Here is a 19423-nt window from a genome sequence, read left to right as displayed (position 1 = left end):
TATGTCATCACTCAGGTTTAATAAATATTAACACTTTGGTTCAATTGCTTCAGATCTTTTAAAAAGAATTCCTTTTTATAAAGCTTGACTCCTACTATCACAGTCTCCAATGACAGTAAGACCTCCATCTCCAAATGCCACCTCTTTCCCTCCCTGTCCTCAGGAGTAACACTTATTTTGAAATTAGTTTATTATTCCAGGACCAGCATTCACTAGTTATCTGGAGTCTGTGGAAACAATGTACAATATATATTTTTTAAACAGTTTACATAAATGGTATCCTGAACATGTTAGTTTGCAGTTATTCTCCCTTAACCTCATGCTTTCTAGATGTTTCCACATGGATCCCTGTAGATGTATTGTACATGCTGTATAGCTGCTTTTTTCACATTGTGAGTCATGGGTCCCATTATTGATTCAGGAAATCAATGAGGTGGGTTACAACCGACATTTATTTCCAGGTTTACAATTAGGGGAGAATGATTCATAAAAAAATTAATTTAAAAAATTATTTTTGAAAATTATGACAAAATACACATAAAATTTACCATTATAACCATTTTAAGCATATTGTTCAGTGGCATTAAGTACATCCACATAGTTGTGCAGCCATCACCACCATCCATCTCCAGAACTTTTGTCATCTTACAAAACAGAAACTCTGTCCCCATTAACACTAACTCCCCATTCTCCCCTTTCCCAGCCTCTGCCACTCACCTTTCTACTATCTGTCTCTGAATTTGACTCCTCTAAGGACCTCATGTAAGTGAAATCATACAGTATTTGTCCTTTTGTGACTGGCTTATTTCACTCAGCATAATGTCCTTAAGTTTTATCCACATTGTAGTATGTGTCAGAATGTCCTTCCTTTTTAAGAGTGAATAATATTCCATCATATGTATTTACCACATTTTGATTATCCATTTATCCATTGATGGACACTTGGGTTGCTTCCACCTTTTGGCTATTGTGAATAATGCTGCTATGAACATGGGTGCAGCAGTAATTTTTAATGGAAAAAATAAAATAAAAATAATCGTGTCACATGTTGTATGGGTATTACTTGGTAAAACCTTTGTTTCCATCACATGTACCTGTATGTATATAGTAATACTCCAGTTACAATTGTATGCTAACAAACCTCCTCTAAACAACCATTTTTATTATGCTCACAGATTGTGTGTGTCAGGAATTTGGGCAGGAAACAACAGAGATAGCTTGTCTCTACTCCATGCTATCTGTAGCCCCAACTGGGAAGAATTCAAAGTTGAGCGACTTGACACCTGGCCGCCAGAATCATCAGAAGACATCTTCATTCATTCATGTCTGGTGATTGACGCTGGCTGGGCTATCAGCTGGAATATTTATGTACACAGTGGCCTCTCCATGTGGGCCAATTTAAAGTTCCTCACAACATGGCAGCTGGGTCCCAAGTGAGCAAAGCTAAGCTAAAGTGCAGACATTTTTATCACTTGAGTCTTAGAAGTCAGATGACACCATTTCTGTTATATTCTGTTATCAAGCCAGTCACAAAGGTTGTCTGGGTTCAAGGGGAGGGGTCAATCAAAGTATTGTCAAGGTCTCTTTGTCAAGCCCTGTAAATAAAATATTTCTTACTGCGCTTAGTGGTAAAAAAAAAAAAAAAAAAAGTTCGAAAAAAATTTCTGCTCAATATTGCCCACGGTATGAATAAACTCTAATTATTCTGTCAGGCTGTTTTGATGGACATTTGTTTCCAATTTTTTTTCAATTGCAAAAAAGATGCTGTAGTGAGCCTCCCTGTCTGTGTGTGTGCCCATGAGGAAGTTTTTCTGGGCTGCTCAAACCACAATTTTTCCCCAGGGTTTGCTGAGGAACAGATGGCCAGTGTGGTTGAGATACAGTGAATGAAGCGGATTGAGGGAGGAGGTGAAGTGAAGAGTGTTAGGCAGGGGCCAGCCATGCAGGCATTATAGGCCATGGTGAGGGGTTCCACTTTGATTCCAAGAGCAGTGGTGAGCCATGGGAAGGCTTGAGCAGAGAAATGATGGATATGATTTATTCTCCTCTAGCTGCTGAGCAGAAAAGACACCGAGTGGGTCAACCTGTAGAAATAGAAAGACCCATTAGGAGGTAGAAGGGGCCAGGTGGCTGTATGGTCCCCCACCTGCACTGTCCTCAGGGCCTCTGCATGTTACCATGCCTAGAACTTTCTCCCAGGATCTTTTACATGGCAGGCTTTTTCTTGTCATTCAGATTTAACTCAGAGGATCCCTCCTCTACTTCTTGGATCTTGGAAGACACAGGAAATAAAGTAGAGATGGTCTCTAACCTGGAACAGCTCACAGTCTTGTGGGTGGGACACACCAGTAATTATCATGGAAGTAAAAGAGGAAGAAAGTACCCGGAATGGGGCTGATGGGCAGTCAGATGTGGGACTTCTGAGCTGCAGTTTTCTCCCAGACTAGCAAATTTGGCAACCACTCTGAGAAACACCAGCCTAGAGGTTAAGAGTAGGCACTCTGATGTCAAACCATCCTGGGTTGAGTATCAGCTGTTGGCCAGGGCTCTGCCACACTGAGTACCAAACGGTCATGGGAGAGGCCTTCTGAGGGCAGGCCTTAAATTGAGGTAAAATTCACTCAACAATATAATTAAATCATTTTAATGTGAAAAATTCAGTAACATTAAGCACATTCACAGTGTAGTGCAACCGCCACCTACCTCTATCTAATTCTAGAGCATTTCCATCACCCCAAAGAGGAAACTCCATCCCCATTAGCAGTCACTCCAGTTTCCCTCTCCCTTCACCCCCTGGCAACCACTAATCGACTTTCCATCTCTATGGATTTGCCTATTCTGGACATTTTATAAAAATGGAGTCATACAATATGTGACTGTTTGTGTCTAGATTCTTTTACTTAGCATGTTTTTGAGGTTCATTCATATTGTAACATGTATCAGTACTTGTTATAGTCTGAGTTGTGTCCCCCCAGAATTCATGTATTAAAGTAGTAATCCTCAGTACCTCAGAATAAGACCATAGTTAGAAATAGGGTCTTTAAAGAAGTAATTAAGTTAAAATGAGGTAATTAGGGTGGCTCCCAATCCAATATGACTGGTGTCCTTATGAAAAGAGGAAATTTGGACACAGACACACACAAAGGAGAAGACAGTCATCTACAAGCCAAGGAGAGAGGCCTCAGAAGAAACCTACCTTTCTGACACCTTGATCTTGGACTTCCAGCCTCCAGAATAGTGAGACAATAAATTTCTGTTGTTAAAGACCCCCGGTCTGGGGTACTTTATTATGGCAGCCCTAGCAAATTAATACAGTACTTTATTATTTTAATAGCTGAATCATATTCCATTTAGGGATTTTTTTTCTTATAACAAAAGGTAGAAAATAACCTAGATATCCCAGAATAGAGGACTTATTAAAGAAATGTCTGAATACCCATAGGACGGAATACTATACAGGTGTTAAAAAAGAATTAAAAGCACTCTCATAGTTCGTTCTCAAAGTGTGATCCTCAGGCCAGCAGCATCAACACCACCTGGGAACTTGTTAGAAATGTAGGTTCTCAGGCTCCATCACAGAATCAGATACTCTACTGGGGGGGCCTTCTGTGTGGAAGCCCTTTAGATAACACTGATACAGGCCGACCTGTGAGACCTACTGCAGTATATAACAATACAGACCAGGAGTTCACAGCAGCCCTGGGGTGCTTTTTAAAAACACCAGTGCCTGCGGCCCATCCCCAAAGATTCCAGCACAATTTATCTGGAGCAAGGTCTGGCCATCAATTCCCCACTTAGAAATGTGCAGCCAGGAATGTGAACCACTGATATGGAACAAACTGCCAGATGGAGTAAGTGCAAACAGGCAGGTGTGAAAGAGACACATTCCAAAATGTTCTTTGTTGGAATGTGATCATTAAAATTTGGATAATGGAGAAATAACTTTGGGGTATGTATGTGCAGTGGAATACTCTTCAGCAGTGAAGAGAAGGACTGCAAAGTGGAGGACAGATGAAAGTTAAAAGGATCCATACATTATGATACCATGATATTAAGTTTAAAATAGACAAACCAATGTTATGTATCATTTCTGAATGGATATACAAGGTGTGATCAAACAATACAGTGAATGCTCAAATAAAAATTATTACAGTAAAAGACACATTGCCATTCACCCCCCTCAAAATACTCCCCCTCGCTTCGACCACACTTACCCATCGTTCTTGCCACTTTCTGAAGCAGCTCTGGAAGTCCTCTTTCATGAGTGTCCGTAGTGGCACTGTCGTGGCTGCCTCAATGTCCTGAATGGATTCAAAACTTCTACCTTTCATGGTCATTTTGACTTTGGGGAAGAGCCAGAAGTCGCATGGTGCCAGATCCGGTGAATAAGGTGGAGGAGGACACACCGTATGTTTTTATTTGACAGAAATCACCGTATACCAGAAGTGATGTGTGACACAGAGCATTGTCATGATGGAGGATGATTTAGAGCACACTTTAAAACACATCTTCTCTCAAATATAGCACACACCAAACTGACTGCACCGAACATGTTGAAACTTGTCACACACTGTTACTAAGGTTCCACGCGCCACTTCCTGTATTGAAGATCTCTGCCTATCTGTTGGATGGCACTCGGAAGCAGCATTCACCGTATGTTTTGATCACAACGAAAAGGCTCCGTGTCACACATTGCTTCTGGCACGGCAATTTTTCTGTCAAATGAAAACATACGGTGTGTCCTCATCCACCTTATTCATTGGATCTGGCACCATGTGACTTCTGGCTCTTTCCCAAAGTCAAAATGACCATGAAAGGTAAACATTTTGAATCTGTCGATTCAGGACATCGAGACAAACACAACAGCACAACTAAAGACACTCTCGAGGGGCTGCCGGTTAGCTCAATTGGTTAGAGCACAGTGCTCTTAACAAGGTTGCTGGTTCAATCCCCACATGGGCCACTGTGAGCTGCTCCCTCCATAACTAAGTTGAAACAACTACTTGACTTGGAGTTGATGGGTCCTGGAAAAACACACTTAAATAAATAAAAGTTTGAAAAAAAAGACACGAAAGAGGACTTCCAGAACTGCTTCAGAAAGTGGCAAGAACTATGGGATAAGTGTGTTTGAAGCCAGGGGGAGTATTTTGAGGGGGATTAATGGCATGTGTCTTTTACTATAACAAATTTAAAAAATGTAAACATTCACCATGTTTTTTTAATCACACCTTGTCGTATATGTAGTAAAACTATGAATGCAGCCATGGGGATTATAATTGGCAAATTCAGGGGTTAGGGACAAGTATAAAGCAAGTTTCTCTCATGTCTGTAATCTTCGATTTCTTAATTGGGGTAACAGTGGCGGGGGGTGGGGTATATTTTTTATCTACACTTATTTGAATGCCCAAAATAGTTCATTTAAAAAAAGCAAAGGGCAGGACAAGGTATAAATTGCTCTCATTTGTGCTTTTTCTTTTTCTGAAGTTTCTTTTTGCATGATTAAAACAATTTTTAAACTCTAAAGTGAAGCCCCTGCCATCTCATCCACCCATTTCCATGCCCCTCCCCAACAGGAAAATCCTGCTGTACTTTTCAATATGCATATACAAGTAAACAGTAGCTATAAATTCTTATCCCCCTCTCCCAACAGGTCAGGGCATAATAGACACACTGTTCTGCAAATGTTTTAACTTCATTTTTCTTGGGTATCTTTCCATGTTGAAACTATAAGAGCTTTACGCAGCCCTGTACAGCTGTGCAGTATTATGGGATTATGCTTGTTGAGTCGGGGAAACAGCGAGGCGGCCCATGTGGCTGGAGAGGGAGAGAATGGGGAGAGATTAGGGTGGGGAGGTGATGGGAATAGTCAGCGCAAGTCCTGGTGGGCCGCAGTGAGAAATTTGGCTGTTACCCCGGGTGAGGTGGAGGGGGACATGCAGGGACTCAGGTGTTCACAGGCGCCCTCTGGCTGCTGTGGGGGGAACAGACTGTGGGGGCAGGAGCTGGGGGACCAAGGCTGAGGGTCTATACTGGTTCAGGTGGGAGATAATGGGGGCCGTGTACAGGTGGGGGACTGAGGAAGGAATGAGAAGTGGGCGAGTTCTGGGTAGATTTTGAAGTGGACGGGACTTGCTTTCATATAAAATTGGGGAGGGGGTGGGATCGGAGAAAGAGAGGAGTCAAGGATGCTCTAAAGTTTGAAGCCTTAGCACCTGGCCGAATGAAGCTGCGGTTAGCTAGGCCTAGAGGACAGCCGAAAGGCAGGCTGGGGGACACCCAGGAACTCAGATGTAGCGGGGATGCATGGGAGGCGCCCGCGGACCTCTAGGTAGGTCGTCTGGGAGACATGTTCCGAGAGCCCGACGCGCAGTCCCGAGAGCCGCCGCCAGAGGGCGAGCGCGCATCCATCGCACGCACAGCCCGTGGGGCGCGGGAAGGACCCGCCCTGCAGCTTCCCACGGCCCTGCGGCCTGCAGCGCCTCACCTGGGTGCGAGATGGGGGCCTCAGAGGTGTCAGGACCCGCGGGGATCCCCCGGGGCCCAAAAGCCTGTACTCAGCTCCCACCCCTAGTGCTTTAAGCACTACAACCTATCCCGCCCCCAACCAGGCTGTTCATATCGCCTGTGACAGCACCTCAGGACTCTGCAAAAATGTCACCTCCTCAGGGAGGCCTTCCCTGACCACCTCTGGGGCAGAAACCCCCCTCTAAAACACCTCTAAGGCACATCCCTTTTTAATATCTTGTTAAAACTCAAGACTCTAAAATCATCTTATTTATCTTGTATTGTCTGTTTTCTGCACTACAATGTAAAATCCGTGGCAGGGGGACTTATTTTCTGTCTTTTCCGTCTATATCCCTAAGGCTCAGAATTACGACTGGCCTCTAACAGGTGCTAAAAGAAAACCAACAGCAGTAATGTTAATCATAGCTTACTCGTGGTGCTACTGTGTACCAGCCTCTAATTTAAACTCCTTCCACAAATTCTCTAATTCCTGGAATCCTCAGAACCACCCTACCATATAAGGACTGTTATTATCTCCATATTCCAGAAAAGGAAGCCGAGGCCCAGAGTGGTTAAGGGACTTGACCAGCGCTGCACAGCCAGGAAGTTGCAATGCTGGGATTGAAACCGGAGTAGCTTAATTGCAAAGTCTAGTTTTGCTAAATGGATGAATGGGGCCCCAATGGGAAAAGGAGCCCTCAGACGCTGCGGCATTGTGCTCCAAGCCCCCGTCTCTAGACCTGCCTTTCCTGGTCCCCCAGCCCACACACCCGCAGGCCCAGCCCTCAGATCTCCTGCCAGGCTGGGGGAGGGGTGGGAACCCAGCAGGTCTGGGTTTACTCTTCTCCCCATGGTAGGTTTGCAGAGGCGCCTGCCTCCCAGGCTGCCAGGTGGAGGGCAGGCCATAAAAAGCGGGTCGGGAAGGCCTAGACTCCACTCACCAGACAGCAGGGTCGACTGCCCGGGACCCTGAGCCCAGTCTCAGATAGACCGATGCTCCCCGGCCAGCTGACCATTCTCCTGAGCCTGTTCAGTGGGGCCTGGCTGCCTACAGTCTTGGGGAGGCCTGGACCCCACGGTCCCTCACCCCAGCCCTGGGCTGCCGCCAATCAGACCCGAACTCTGGGCAGAGGGGCCCTGGCCTCCTTGGTGTCATCCTCTGCCCTTGGCAGCTGGAAGGCCTTCTTGGACCTGCAAAAAACTGGACGGCTGGGGACAGGTGGGCTGCAGCGTGGGCAGGAGGTGGCTACCACCATGTTTCTCCCACTGGATCCACAGGAAGTGGCCCAGGAGAGGTGTAAGGCTGTGCCCTTTACTCAGGTGAGTATGTGGGTGGGGGAAGGAGAGGGCTGGGTCTCAGCCTTGGAAGAGAGCATGGGCTGTGGCACCAGATTTGGGGTCAGCCCTGGATCCCTTACCTAACTATCTCTGATCCTCAGTTTCCTCCCTTATAAAATTGGGGTTAGGCCTCTCCCACTGGGGCCAATCCTGGTCACCCAGCTTCTGCTATCACCAGCGTTGCCCAAGTCTGGTTTTGCATTTAGTGGCCAGAGGGCGCCTGTGAACACCTGAGTCAGATCACATCCCTCCTTCTCTCAGAACCCTCCATGGCCCCCACCTCACTCAGAGCAAAAGCCCAAGTCCTTCCCTTGGCCCACAAGGCTCTGCACCGTCTGCCTCTCCCTTCCCTGCCCTCATCTCCTCCCATCTTCTTCTCATCCACTTTACTCCTTCCACACCTGCCTCCTTGCTTTCCCCCAGACACACCAATGTTATATACCTCAGGGCCTTTGCACTAGCTCTTCCTTTGCCTTTAGCAACCCTTCTTCCCCCCACCCCCAACACACACACATTCGATGGCTCCTTCTTTCACCTCCTTCAGGTTTTTACTCAAACATCATTTAAACGTGAAGCACCTCCCATCCTGTTCCTCCCTTTCTGCTTTATTTCTCGCTGTAGTACCCATAATCACCTAACAAGTGAAACTGATTCTGTAATTGCATTTATTGTCTGTCTCCTTCAGTAGAATGTCTGCTCCACCAGGGCAGGGATTTTTATAGCTTGTTCACTTCTGTATTCCTGTCTCCAGGCCCTAGAATAGAGCCGGGCATATAGCAGGAGCTCAGTGTTTGTTGAATAATGAATCATAGTAGTACCTGCCTCCTAAGCTCTGTTGGGCAGCCTGAATGAGAGGGGTATGCGCAGCACTCTCCCGGCTTCATTCTGCTGATGCTCCATAAGGGCTGTAGGAATTCATACTGTGTGTTATGGCCCAGTCTTTGCTGCCAGGTGTATTGGGTTCAAGGTCTGCCTTAACTGCTGATTTCTGTATCTGTATGACTCAGGGCAAGAGGCTAGGGTGGTTAGGACAGAGTGAGGTGGGGGTGGGAGCTGAGGGGTGGGAGAGGAGCAGAGGCAGCAGTGCAGGGTTTAAATAGAGAAGGGCCACGATGGGGGGGGGGAGTTGATGGATCCACTTAGTTGGAGGGGATCATAGGAGGAACTAACATTTACTGAGCACTGACTGTGTTCTAGGTAATGGGCTAAGGGCTTCTGTGTAATCCTCTCCAGACTCCTGTAATGCCCCCCTTCTTGCTGTCCCTTCGCCCTTCTCTGTATTAATCCTCTCTGTTGAAGGGCCTACAGTGGTTTCTTTTTTTCCTGATTGGACTTTGATTTCAAAGGTGAGGAAACTCTGGCTCAGAGAGGTTGAGTAACTTACCCCAAGTCACACAGTCAGAAGATGGCAGAGTCACGATTTGAGCCCAGGCATCTATGCTTGTCAAGGTGGGGTGGAAGTGGATGGGCGATTATTCTTGACACTCTAGCCCCAGACTCCACTGCCCTTGACCCATCTCCCTGCCTCTGGACCCAGGTGCTCTCCCGGCTGGGCTGCACGGCCGTGCGCCTCCGCAATCACCTCTGCTTTGGCCACTGCTCCTCGATCTACATCCCTGGTGTGGACTCCACCCCACTTGTCCTCTGCAACAGCTGTACCCCCACTCGCAGGCGCTGGGCACCTGTGGTCCTTTGGTGTCAAGTGGGCAGTCCAGCCTCCCGTCGGCGGGTGAAGACTTCCACAGTACTGGTCGAGGAGTGTCAGTGCAGCCCGAAGGCATGAGCTGAGCATCATGGACAGACACACACATGCACGTACCTTGGAGAGCTGTGGGGAGATGGGCCAAGAATGACGCTGACCTGGAGCATGTACACTGGGTCAAAGAGGTCAAGGATGCAGGGACAACCATCTGGGCCTTCAGAGTCCTTGCCCTGCTCCTGGGGACACCAAACACAGCCCCAGCTATAGAGGTGGACCACTTATAGTCATAGCACGCATTTATTAAGCGCCCACTGTTAACCAGGCCTGGCTCTAAGCATTTAATATGTACTTACTCATATCCTTAGAGCTGCCTGATGACATAGGGGTATCACTCCATTTTACAGAGAAGGAAACTGAGACCCCAAGAGGCAAAGCCATGTGCTCAGGGTCACGTAGCAGTACATGGCAGAACCGGCATTCAAACCCAAGACAGTATGGCACCTGTTTTTAACCACCAGGATGGATTTCCTCTCACAGAATGAGTCAAAGACACATTCCCAACTGCAGTGGAGACACACGGTCCCACCCAGACCAGGAGATACAGTGACGACCCTGTCCTAGGGACCCCAAGTAACCAAGGCAGGAAGGCAGATGTAGCTGCTGGAGGAAGCTGTGTTCCCTAAGTCAGAGGCAGGATATATGTGTTCCCAGCTGTCCCCCCCACGCCCCGCCCTCTCTCCTCCCAGTCCCATGCCCAGTGTGGCATTCTACAGGAACCATAAAGGTTGGCCAAGCCCAGTTGTGTGTATATGTGTGTATTTTATGTTTGCTCCTCCAAATGGGGTTCCCTGGGAGTGGGTGGCCCTGTGGAATGTGGGCATGGGGAGTACTCCCTCCTCAGCTGGGCGCAGAGTCTGCAGCGGACGAGGGCAACCTGGCTTTGGGTGGCTGGAACCAGGGCCCTAGCAGATGGGCCCGTCTGGCACAGACACAGGGACATGTGGCGCTGTCAGGGTTGCCTCCAAATGCTCCCCGGAGCGCACAGGGAGGCGGGGCGGCCGGGCCCCCCTCAGCCCTCTTCCTGCCTCAGGAAGGAAGGCCTCAGGTGAGAGGAGCAGGAGGAGGGGACCCGAGGAAACAGATGGACCAGTGAGGCCAGCTGGGCGTGGGAGCCTGTGACCTCTGACCCCACAGATCTGCACAGAGGGATGGGAATAGGCCAGGCAGGCAGCTCCCAAGGCCCTGCTTCAAGGGCCCTGGCGGGGGAGGGTCAGCAGGGGCCCATGGTGGGGGGGATGCACTCTCCCTCCTCCCTCCAAGGTTTTGTGCCAAACCCCAGGCAGTGTCCGAATGGGCATCTCAGTCTTGGCACTGTGGGCACCCCTCTCTCAGGCATATGAGCGCCTGCTCCCCCCATTTCAACTGTGTCCACCTCCTGCCAGCCAGGGAGCCAGCTGGGAACCTTGGTGCCAGGGGGGCCCTGGAGTCCCTGCCCCCTTTTGGGCAGTGCCAGCCGGCCCCCCCCACCCCCAGGCCCAGTAATGGGTGGGTAATGAGTGCTGGGGGAGCGGGGGAGGGGCAGGGATGCAGGTGCCACAGGCGCTGGCACGGGGGCTGCTAATCAGGTTTGCCAACGCCATCTGTCACCACACGAGCATCTGGGGCTCAAGGTGACCCTGTCACCCTCAGTTACAATTATGAGTTTGGCATCTGTATTAAAGCCCGCCAGCCGGCCGGGCAGGGGAGGGCTGGAGTGTGCACAGGGGTGCGAGGCGAGCCCCGTCCCGGGGGTCCCATTCCCAGGGGCTTTGTGGCTGCCAAGGCATGGGGCTTCTCTGAGCTTGGGGGAGTGTGTGTGTGTGTATGTGTATGTCAGCCTGCACAATTCTGTGAGCTTGTCAGGATGTGGGATTGGGAGTCTGGATTTTTATGCATCTCTGGGTGTGGTGGCTATGTGTCCAAGCTTAGTGGGATGGCTGAGGGTGGGGAGCAACTCTGAGATGGTTTGGGTATACAGGTAAGAGTGTGTCCGTGTGCTGGGAGAGGAGAGAAAGGTGGGTCTGGCTGTCTGATGATGGTGTGTCAGGGTGTATGTGTGATGGTGTGATTATGTGTATGTATCTGAGGGTGGGCTATGATGTACATCTGATGATCAGAGGCTGTGTATTTGGGCACGTGAGTCCGTGTGTAAGATCCTGTTGTGTGTGTGTAAACACACGGGGGGCAGCAGCCGGGAGAGTCTCTGTGTGGTCACGACAGGCCTCCTCTTCTGCCCCTTCAGTCCGTTCCTGTTCTCATCAACCCCTCTGCCCTGCTCTAATCTGGGGGCTCAGGGAAGGCAGGGGGCAGGCTCTGAGGAGGGCTCTGGGTTCTGTTCTTGGATCTGGATTCTGGGTCCTCAATTCCAGATTCTGAAGACAGGATCTAGATTCGGATTCTGGATTCTGGGATCTGGATTCTAGGCTCTGAATTCTGGCTTTGAGTTCTGGCTTCTGGACCCTGGCTTCCGGCATCTGGGCTCTGTGTGCTGAGCCTGGGTCTCTTCCCTCTGCCCTTCTCTTCAGGCTGAGCCACCGGGCTGCCTGCCATCGCCCCACCAGATGGATGCAGAGACCACACATGGCCACCAGGGGACACCGTTGGTCCAGATTTGGGCCAAGATGATTCAGACATGGAGGAGTTCAGGGACTACACACGCCTTGTTTGACCCAGCCCTTTGAGGGGGCGGGGGGTGGAGCTTTATCTCCCTCCCCTCCCATCTCGGCTGGTGACTGATGTCTGTCACACTTGGAGAACTGGACCTAGCAGCCTCACAGATCCCCCCAGTCTGGGCTGGGGGCCAGGGTACCCAGTCATTGGGTCAAATGCCCGGTATAAAGAGTGCATGTGTTCCTGGTGGTGTCAATGAGTGTAGGGAAATGTGTGCAGGTGTGAGGGTGCACCATGTCTGGGAGGCCACATATAACAGTGTTCCCATGGAGTGTGAGCCAGGGTGGTGGTGTGTGGCCCTGTCTGGAACCTCATGTCTGGCAGGGTCCTCATGTGACAATGCATCCATGGGGCTGTATCTCTGTTACTCTGGAATCCCTGTCAAATGGGTGTGTCTGACCATGATTGTCACTGGGTGTCTGTGGCTGTATCTGTAGGTGTCACTGGGTCCATGCGGGTTTCTTGGAGTGTCTGGGGTAGTGTCACCAAAGACTAGGTTCCTGTGTTGATGGTGTCTTGTTAGCGGGTGCGTGAAGATGTGTAGGAGAGAGGTGTGCTTTCCAAGAGTGTCAAACCGGTGAAGGGCTGTTGTCCAAGGGGGAAAGGAGGAAGGACTGAGATGGGTGGGGCCAGAGACCCTCCAGACACTCCCTTCATTCCCTTCCTGGTATCTCTGAACCTCCGTCTCACTGGGTCTCTCTATGGCTGTCTCCTACCTCTCAGCGTCTCTGACTTTGGGGGTCTTGGTCCTCTGCCTGGTTCGGTTGCCAGGCACAGCGCCAGGCACAGTGGGCTCTGGCACTGCTGGCTGGCTGGTCGTGCCCTTTCTCCCACCCCCATCCCCAGCCCTTCGTCTTACATCACGATCCCCGGACCTGCCTCTCCTTGGTTCTGTCCCTCTGTCCATCTTTCCTCGTTGGTGCATTTCTTTCCATCTCTCAGGTCTCCCCCACCTGTCTTTCCCCGTCTCTGTCTCTCCTTCTTGGCTTCTAAATGTCTTTCTTTCCCCATCTACAGCTTTGTCTGTCTCTCCATCTCTTGTCTCTCCTTATCTCTGTCTCTCCCTATCATTGTCTCTCCCCAATCTCTGTGTCTCTCCGTCTCTGCCCGCCTGAGTGGGTCCGGGTGGGTCCAGGACAGCCCGGCCCGGGCGCCGAGGCGAACAATGCCCCATTCACGCGGCCTGTCGGCGCCATGGCAACGCTCCCGCCCCGCCCTCCCCGTGCGCGGGACGCAAGCGCCAAGAGGATGCCATGGTTACGTCAGGCGCGTGCCCGTCCCGCGCGCCGCCGCCCCGCGCGCCGCCGTCCCGCGCGCTCTTGGAGGGGCCAGACCGGCAGGGGGCGCCTGGCCTCAGCCTCTGTCCGGAGTCAGGAGGGGCGTCTTCCAAGGGGCCTTCAGCCACTCAGTGCCTCAGTTTCCCCTTCTGTAAACCGTCAGGGGTGGGCCAAGTGAGATCGTAGTGTGTGTGTGTGTGTGTGTGTGTGCGATGGTCAGTGAAGGTGCCCTTTAGGGTGGTAGTATGTGAGTGCATTTGAGTCAGTGGGACTGTATGTGCAAATTTGTGAGTCCATATTTGCACACTTGTGTGGGTGTTTTATGAAAAGTGGTTGTAGTTTTGAGGTGGCTATATGTCTGTATGTTTGGAAATGTGTATTTTCATTCCTGAATGTAATGGTGAGTGTGTCATTTGGGTATGATGATTTACATATGTTTGTGGTCATGTGACCGAGTTTGTGTGCCCCTGTGTTTGCATACCTGGGATGTGTGTGTATGTCAGTGTGTATGTCATTGTGTGGTTGTGAGTTCATGTGACTATGCCGGTGTTTGCATGCCTGAGGGGTGTGTGTGTGTGTGTGTGTGTGTGTGTGTATGTGTGTGTATGATGGTGGATGGCTGTGTTTTGGGGTGTGGTTGCGTTTGTGTGACTGTGTGTCTGGCGGAGTCTGTTCACAAACTCGTATGTACTTATGTGTGGGACTGGTTGTAGGTTCTGAGGACTGTTGGGGCCTTGCTGAGTCCCCCCCTCACCTGAGGGCCTTCTGGCACAGAAGGGGGTGCCCAGCTGCCTGGGACCTCAGACTCCCCACAGGTTCAGGAGAGTCCCAGATGATGAATATTCATGAGGTGGGGGGCTGGCACCCACTGCTGACAGCTGTGCGTCCATTAGCCCCCCCACTCTTCATGTACCAACTACAGCGGGGAGGAGGGATGTCAGCATAGGCTTGTCCCTTTCTCTACAACTAGGGGGCTGGGTGGTGGCCTAGTGACTATTGTGGGGGCCATGTTAGCATGCCTGCCTGCCTGTGGGGACAGCTAAGGGGCTGTCTCAATGTTGTGACAGACACTGGGGAGAGCAACTGTTGTGTGATAGGATGTACTTCTAATGGTGATGCGGTGGTTTTTTGTAGCTCTGTCCGGGGACTATGGGCCTTGTGTGGTAGTGTGAGATGTGTGCCTGTCACCTGCAACAGTGAGGCCCTGAGCGTGTGTCAGCAGAGTATCTTCGAGCAATTTCCTAGTGACCTTACCTGCTGGATGTCTGCTGTGACACTGACAGTGAGAGCGACTGGTTTGGTGCAAACATTGGTCTAGGGACAGCTGTGTGCTACGCCCTGGGGATGAAGTGATCAGATCTGCTTCCCCTCATTGTGGCTGAGTGGGGCAGTGACTCTGGGTGGCCCTGTGGCTAGCACAACTGCAGGGGCACAGACCATGTACGTCAGTGTGTGTCTGCGGGTCAGTGTGACACTCACACAGTAGGAGGGTCAGTGTGGCAGGCTAACCGTGTGGAAGTGTGAGACCATGTGGCTGAAGGCGTGTGTGACCAGAGTCATTGCAGGTGTGACAGTATTTCTGTGTGTGACAGCCTGGCTGAGGCTGTGAAGTGTTGCTGGTTGAAGGTGTGACAGTGTGGTTCTGTGTGTGGTTAAAGGTGTGACAGCATGGCTGTGTATAACAGCAGGTGTGACAGGGTGGTTGCGTGTGACAGTGTGACTGAAGATGAGACAGGATGGCTATGTGTGTGGCTGTGTGATCCATGGTGTGACAGTGTGTGTGCTGACAGGAGCCAAGTGGCTATGACTGCCCCAGCCCTACCCCCGTGCTGCACAGGGAGTCCCGCTACAGACGACTACACTGTCACATCCTCAGCCACGCTGTCACACCTTCATGCTGGAGGGCGAGGCCTTGTGGTGCAGGACTGACAGCCCACCCAGCCTGGGGATGCACACAGGCCTGGACAGGGAAACCTGGACACTCAGCACCAGTGGGGCCATGGGCTTGCTGCTCTGTCTTCCCTGTGCAGCCTGGGTTTGGGGAGTGGCCTCCAGATATAACGGGAACAGGGGAGGGGAGGGTTCTTCCAGGCTGGTGTGTGGCTGGGTGGCCCCTGAGGGTTGGCCAGGGACATGGTACAACCGGCTCAACCCCCCCATCACACACACCCCATATCCACTCCCTGGGATGGCTGGGCGGTGGCCACATACAGAGGCCCCATTCAGGAGCCAGGGCCAGGTTTCCAGGGTGGGTGGGTGGGTCTCTTGCCGGCTGCAAATGAAACATTTCCCCAACTCCTTCTCTTTGCTTCCAGATGAGCGCCTGCTACCAGAGGCCTTGCCTCCTGCCTGTCCTGGGATCTGGCCAGCCGTGCCGCCGCGGCACTTGGGAGTGTGTCCCTATAGGACTTTGCGTGCAGCTGTGGGCTGGCCCGTGTGTCCCCGTTTGTGATTTGGTGATGCTTGCATGTATTTTCGGGTGGTCTGTGACCAACTGTGTGAAACCGTTTGTGACCATGAGTGATCTTGTATATCCATGTGTGCATGGGATCTGCATATCATTGTGTGACTTTGTGTGTGCCAAACCTATGGATGATTTTGAGAGTAGCTTTGTGTGTGACCCAATGGCCTTGTATCTGTGTGATTAGGCTCAGTGTGTGATTCTGGGAGTCCAAGTAACTGTGTGTGGGTGTGTCTTTGTAAGTTGGTGTATTTCTGAGTCTCCGTGGGGGTCTATGTGATGGTGAAGGTCCTTGTGTGTTATTGGGGTGCTGCTATTGGTGTCACTTTGTGAGTGGCTCTGGGAAGGTCTGTGTGGCTGTGTGTGTGTTTCTGTGTGTGTGTGCTATTCTGGAAGGGTGCACGATAGCATCTCTGGGTGATCCTGTGTCTGTGTGTGATTATGGCATTTTATATGACTCCCCAGAGGAGGAGGAGGGTCTGTATCTTTGTGTGTCTGAGTACACCTATGTGAGTCTTTGTGATATTGTGTGTGTGTGTGTGTGTGTGCGTGTGTGTGAGATGTGGTCCCGGGTGCCTGGTCAGGTGTGCCTTGAAAGTGGAGCCTATAACTCTTCAGGCTCGGACCCCACTAGGGCTCCCAGCCCAGGGTTGCAGCTGTGAGTCAACGGCTAGGACCCCAGGTCTGGGGCATAAACCATGCCCACCAGGGTGCGCAGGGGAGGCATTGGGCCCTCTTGGGGAGTGGGGATCCCCAGTCCTGCCAGGAGGGCCCTAGAGCACTTGTCTCCCTGTCCCTACCCCCAGCAGCACCCACAGCCCAGCTCTGCACTTATCCTGTGTGGCAGATGTTTGCCACCTCCCCCGAGAGGCCTGCCCAGCTACGCTGAAGCCCAGCAATGCCTGATCCCACCTTCAGTGCCCCAGGACATGGCTGCCTGAGCCCAGATGTGTCAGTGCCCCACACCAGCATCCTGGCCAGGTAGTGCCATGCATGGGCCTGGTTCCTGCTCCTCCCCCTTCTCCTCTCCCCACACACCTGCATTGGAAGAACATACTGCTGCCAGCTGCAGCCAGTTGGGCAGACCGGATGGAGGAATGTGGGGGATTCCAGCTGTGGCATCCCAGCTGTGTGTAGCCCCCTGGCAGTACCTCCCTCCTCTGGGATTTCTCAAGGGCCAGGTGTGCCCTGAGACCTGGGCTCTGGGGGGGAGGGGACATAGGGGCATGGGTGTCCTCCAGAGCAGTCCCTCTGTCTCCCCATAAAAATCATCCCAGCTGGCAGCTGTGGAGGAGGGAATAGAGTGGATGTGTGTGTGGGGGGCCCGGGCTGTGTTGTAGGTACCGGGGGGGGGGGAGTATCTGAGTGTGTGAAGAGAATTCCTTTTTTTTATTGAGGAGTATTGGGGAACAGTGTTTTTTACAGGACTCATCAGCTCCAAGTCAAGTCGTTTTCAACCTGGTTGTGGAGGGTGCTGCTCACTGACCCTTGTGGGAATCGTATCTGTAACCTTGGTGTTATGAGCACTGTGCTCTAACCAACTGAGCCAACTGGCCGCCCCTGGAGAGAATTCTGAGTATGGATATGTGCCTGAACATGGGCAAGTGTTTTGTTTGTGTGAATATGAATAGAAGTGGTGCGAGTAAGGAAGAGTGTGTGTCTGCATACAGGAAGGGTGTTGTGGTGTGAATGTGTGTGTGAAGAAAAGGATGGGTGTTGTGTATGAATGAAAGATGGGTGTTGTGTGTGTGTGTGTGTACCTGAATGGATGAATGGGTGTTGTTGTGGGGTGTTTTTTGTGTGTGTATGTGTGTGTAAGATGGGTGCTCTGTGTATGTATGAATACTGTGTGTGTCAGAGAGAAAGAGAGAGAGAGAGGAAAGATGGGTGTTCTCTGTTTATGGATGTCGTGTGTATATATGTGTGTATGTATGCTGTGTGTCTGTGTGTGATGAGTGGAAGGATAGGTATCCTGTGTGTGTGTGTATGGATGCTGTGTGTTTTCCTGCACTTATGAATGGAAGGATAGGTGTTGTGTGTGTGTTGGAATAGAAGAACGGGTGTTGTATGTGTCTGTGTGTGTCTGAATGGAAGAATGGATATCCTGTGTGTGTATGAATGGAGGGTTGAATATTATGGTGTCAGTGTGTGTGTGAATGAATGAAGGATGGGTATTGTGTGTGTGTGTGTAAGTGGAAGTGTGGTGTGTGTGTGTGTGTGATATGAGAATGGAATGCGGGTTCAAGCAGAGCCCAGGTTTGGGGCCAGGTGCAGGACTGGGAGGGTGATGTGGAAGTAGACGGGCCCCAGCCCCAGGGTCTGGCGTGGCTGGTGAACAGGGCTGGGAAGACAGGCAGGCAGGTGGGGTGAGGACTAGGCACGGTGGGGGGCTTCAGAGGGCACACCCCCTTTGTGGCTCATTTGAAGAGGACCAAGGAGGGTCCATCTGGATCTCAAGATTCCCCCCTAGCCCACAGCTACATTAAAGTCCCAGACACCCCAAAGTCCTCCACCATTTCTTCCTCCTCCCCAGACCTTTCCCATGCTCCCCGCTCAAGCACCTTATAGGCCCACACTACTCCAGTGTCCCCTTCACCCAGGCTCCATAACCCCCAAACCTCTCCTCTTTTCCCTTAGCCATCCAAGCTCCCCCTTGGCTCCCCAAACTCCTTCTGGGCCCACATATCCCCAGCTCCTTCTCCCACATATTCCAGTCTCTCTTGGGCCTCCTCAAAGGCCCCCAGACCCATTTACATCCATCCCCTGCATCTTCCTGCTACCTTCTCCTCCCTTCCCCATCCCCTAACCTATCCGCCACCCTGCCCCTTTCTTGAGTCATCCAGGCCCCTCTCATCCCCAAACCCCTTTCCTCAGCCGCTCACAGTCCCCAGTCCCCTCCCCCATCTGGTAGCCCCGCCCCTTCCCCTCAGAGTCCCCCCCCCCAACCCTTTCCCCTCCCCCTCTCCCACTCCTGCAGGGCTGCAGAGGCAGCCACAGCGGCCCTGAAACTTTAAACGGTGTTAAAAGTTTCTGTTTACGAGAAGCCCTTGAATTTTTAAGGACGTATCGATTCCCTCCGCCAGGGCCTTGCAGTAGAGTGGCTTTGACGCACGGGGGGGAGGCTGGGTTGCACCCACGGATCCCAGGGACAGAGACCCCCAAGCACGGAATGACAGACTCATGTACCCAGACAGAGACCCCTCCTTCCTGACACAAGTGCACACTCACCCCTTCCTGACACACACACACACACACACACACCTAGTCACACATACCAACACAGCCTGTCACACACAGACCATCATCCCTGACAAAGACACAGAGCCCCCCTCCTTGACACACAAGCACTTGTGCACACATACTCTGGAACACACAGCTCCTCATCTCTGTTCCGGACTCACAGGGACCACCCCACAGAGAGAAACACACTTC

General features: G+C 51.4%; 1 protein-coding gene across 1 annotated transcript; it reads left to right on the top strand.

Moving 5' to 3' along the window:
- Positions 1-7497: 7497 nt before the first annotated feature.
- On the top strand, positions 7498-9625 carry DAND5 (DAN domain BMP antagonist family member 5; the record flags this gene model as incomplete). The annotated part of the gene is made up of 2 exons (XM_081077020.1): positions 7498-7824; positions 9380-9625. The coding sequence occupies 2 exons, from the start codon at positions 7498-7500 to the stop codon at positions 9623-9625; spliced, it is 573 nt and encodes a 190-aa protein (XP_080933146.1).
- Between the last annotated feature and the right edge of the window lie 9798 nt (positions 9626-19423).

The sequence above is a fragment of the Rhinolophus hipposideros genome, assembly GCF_964194185.1.
Source record: "Rhinolophus hipposideros genome assembly, chromosome: 16".
Taxonomy (NCBI): Eukaryota; Metazoa; Chordata; class Mammalia; order Chiroptera; family Rhinolophidae; genus Rhinolophus; species Rhinolophus hipposideros.
This window is presented reverse-complemented; position numbering and strand designations above follow the sequence as displayed.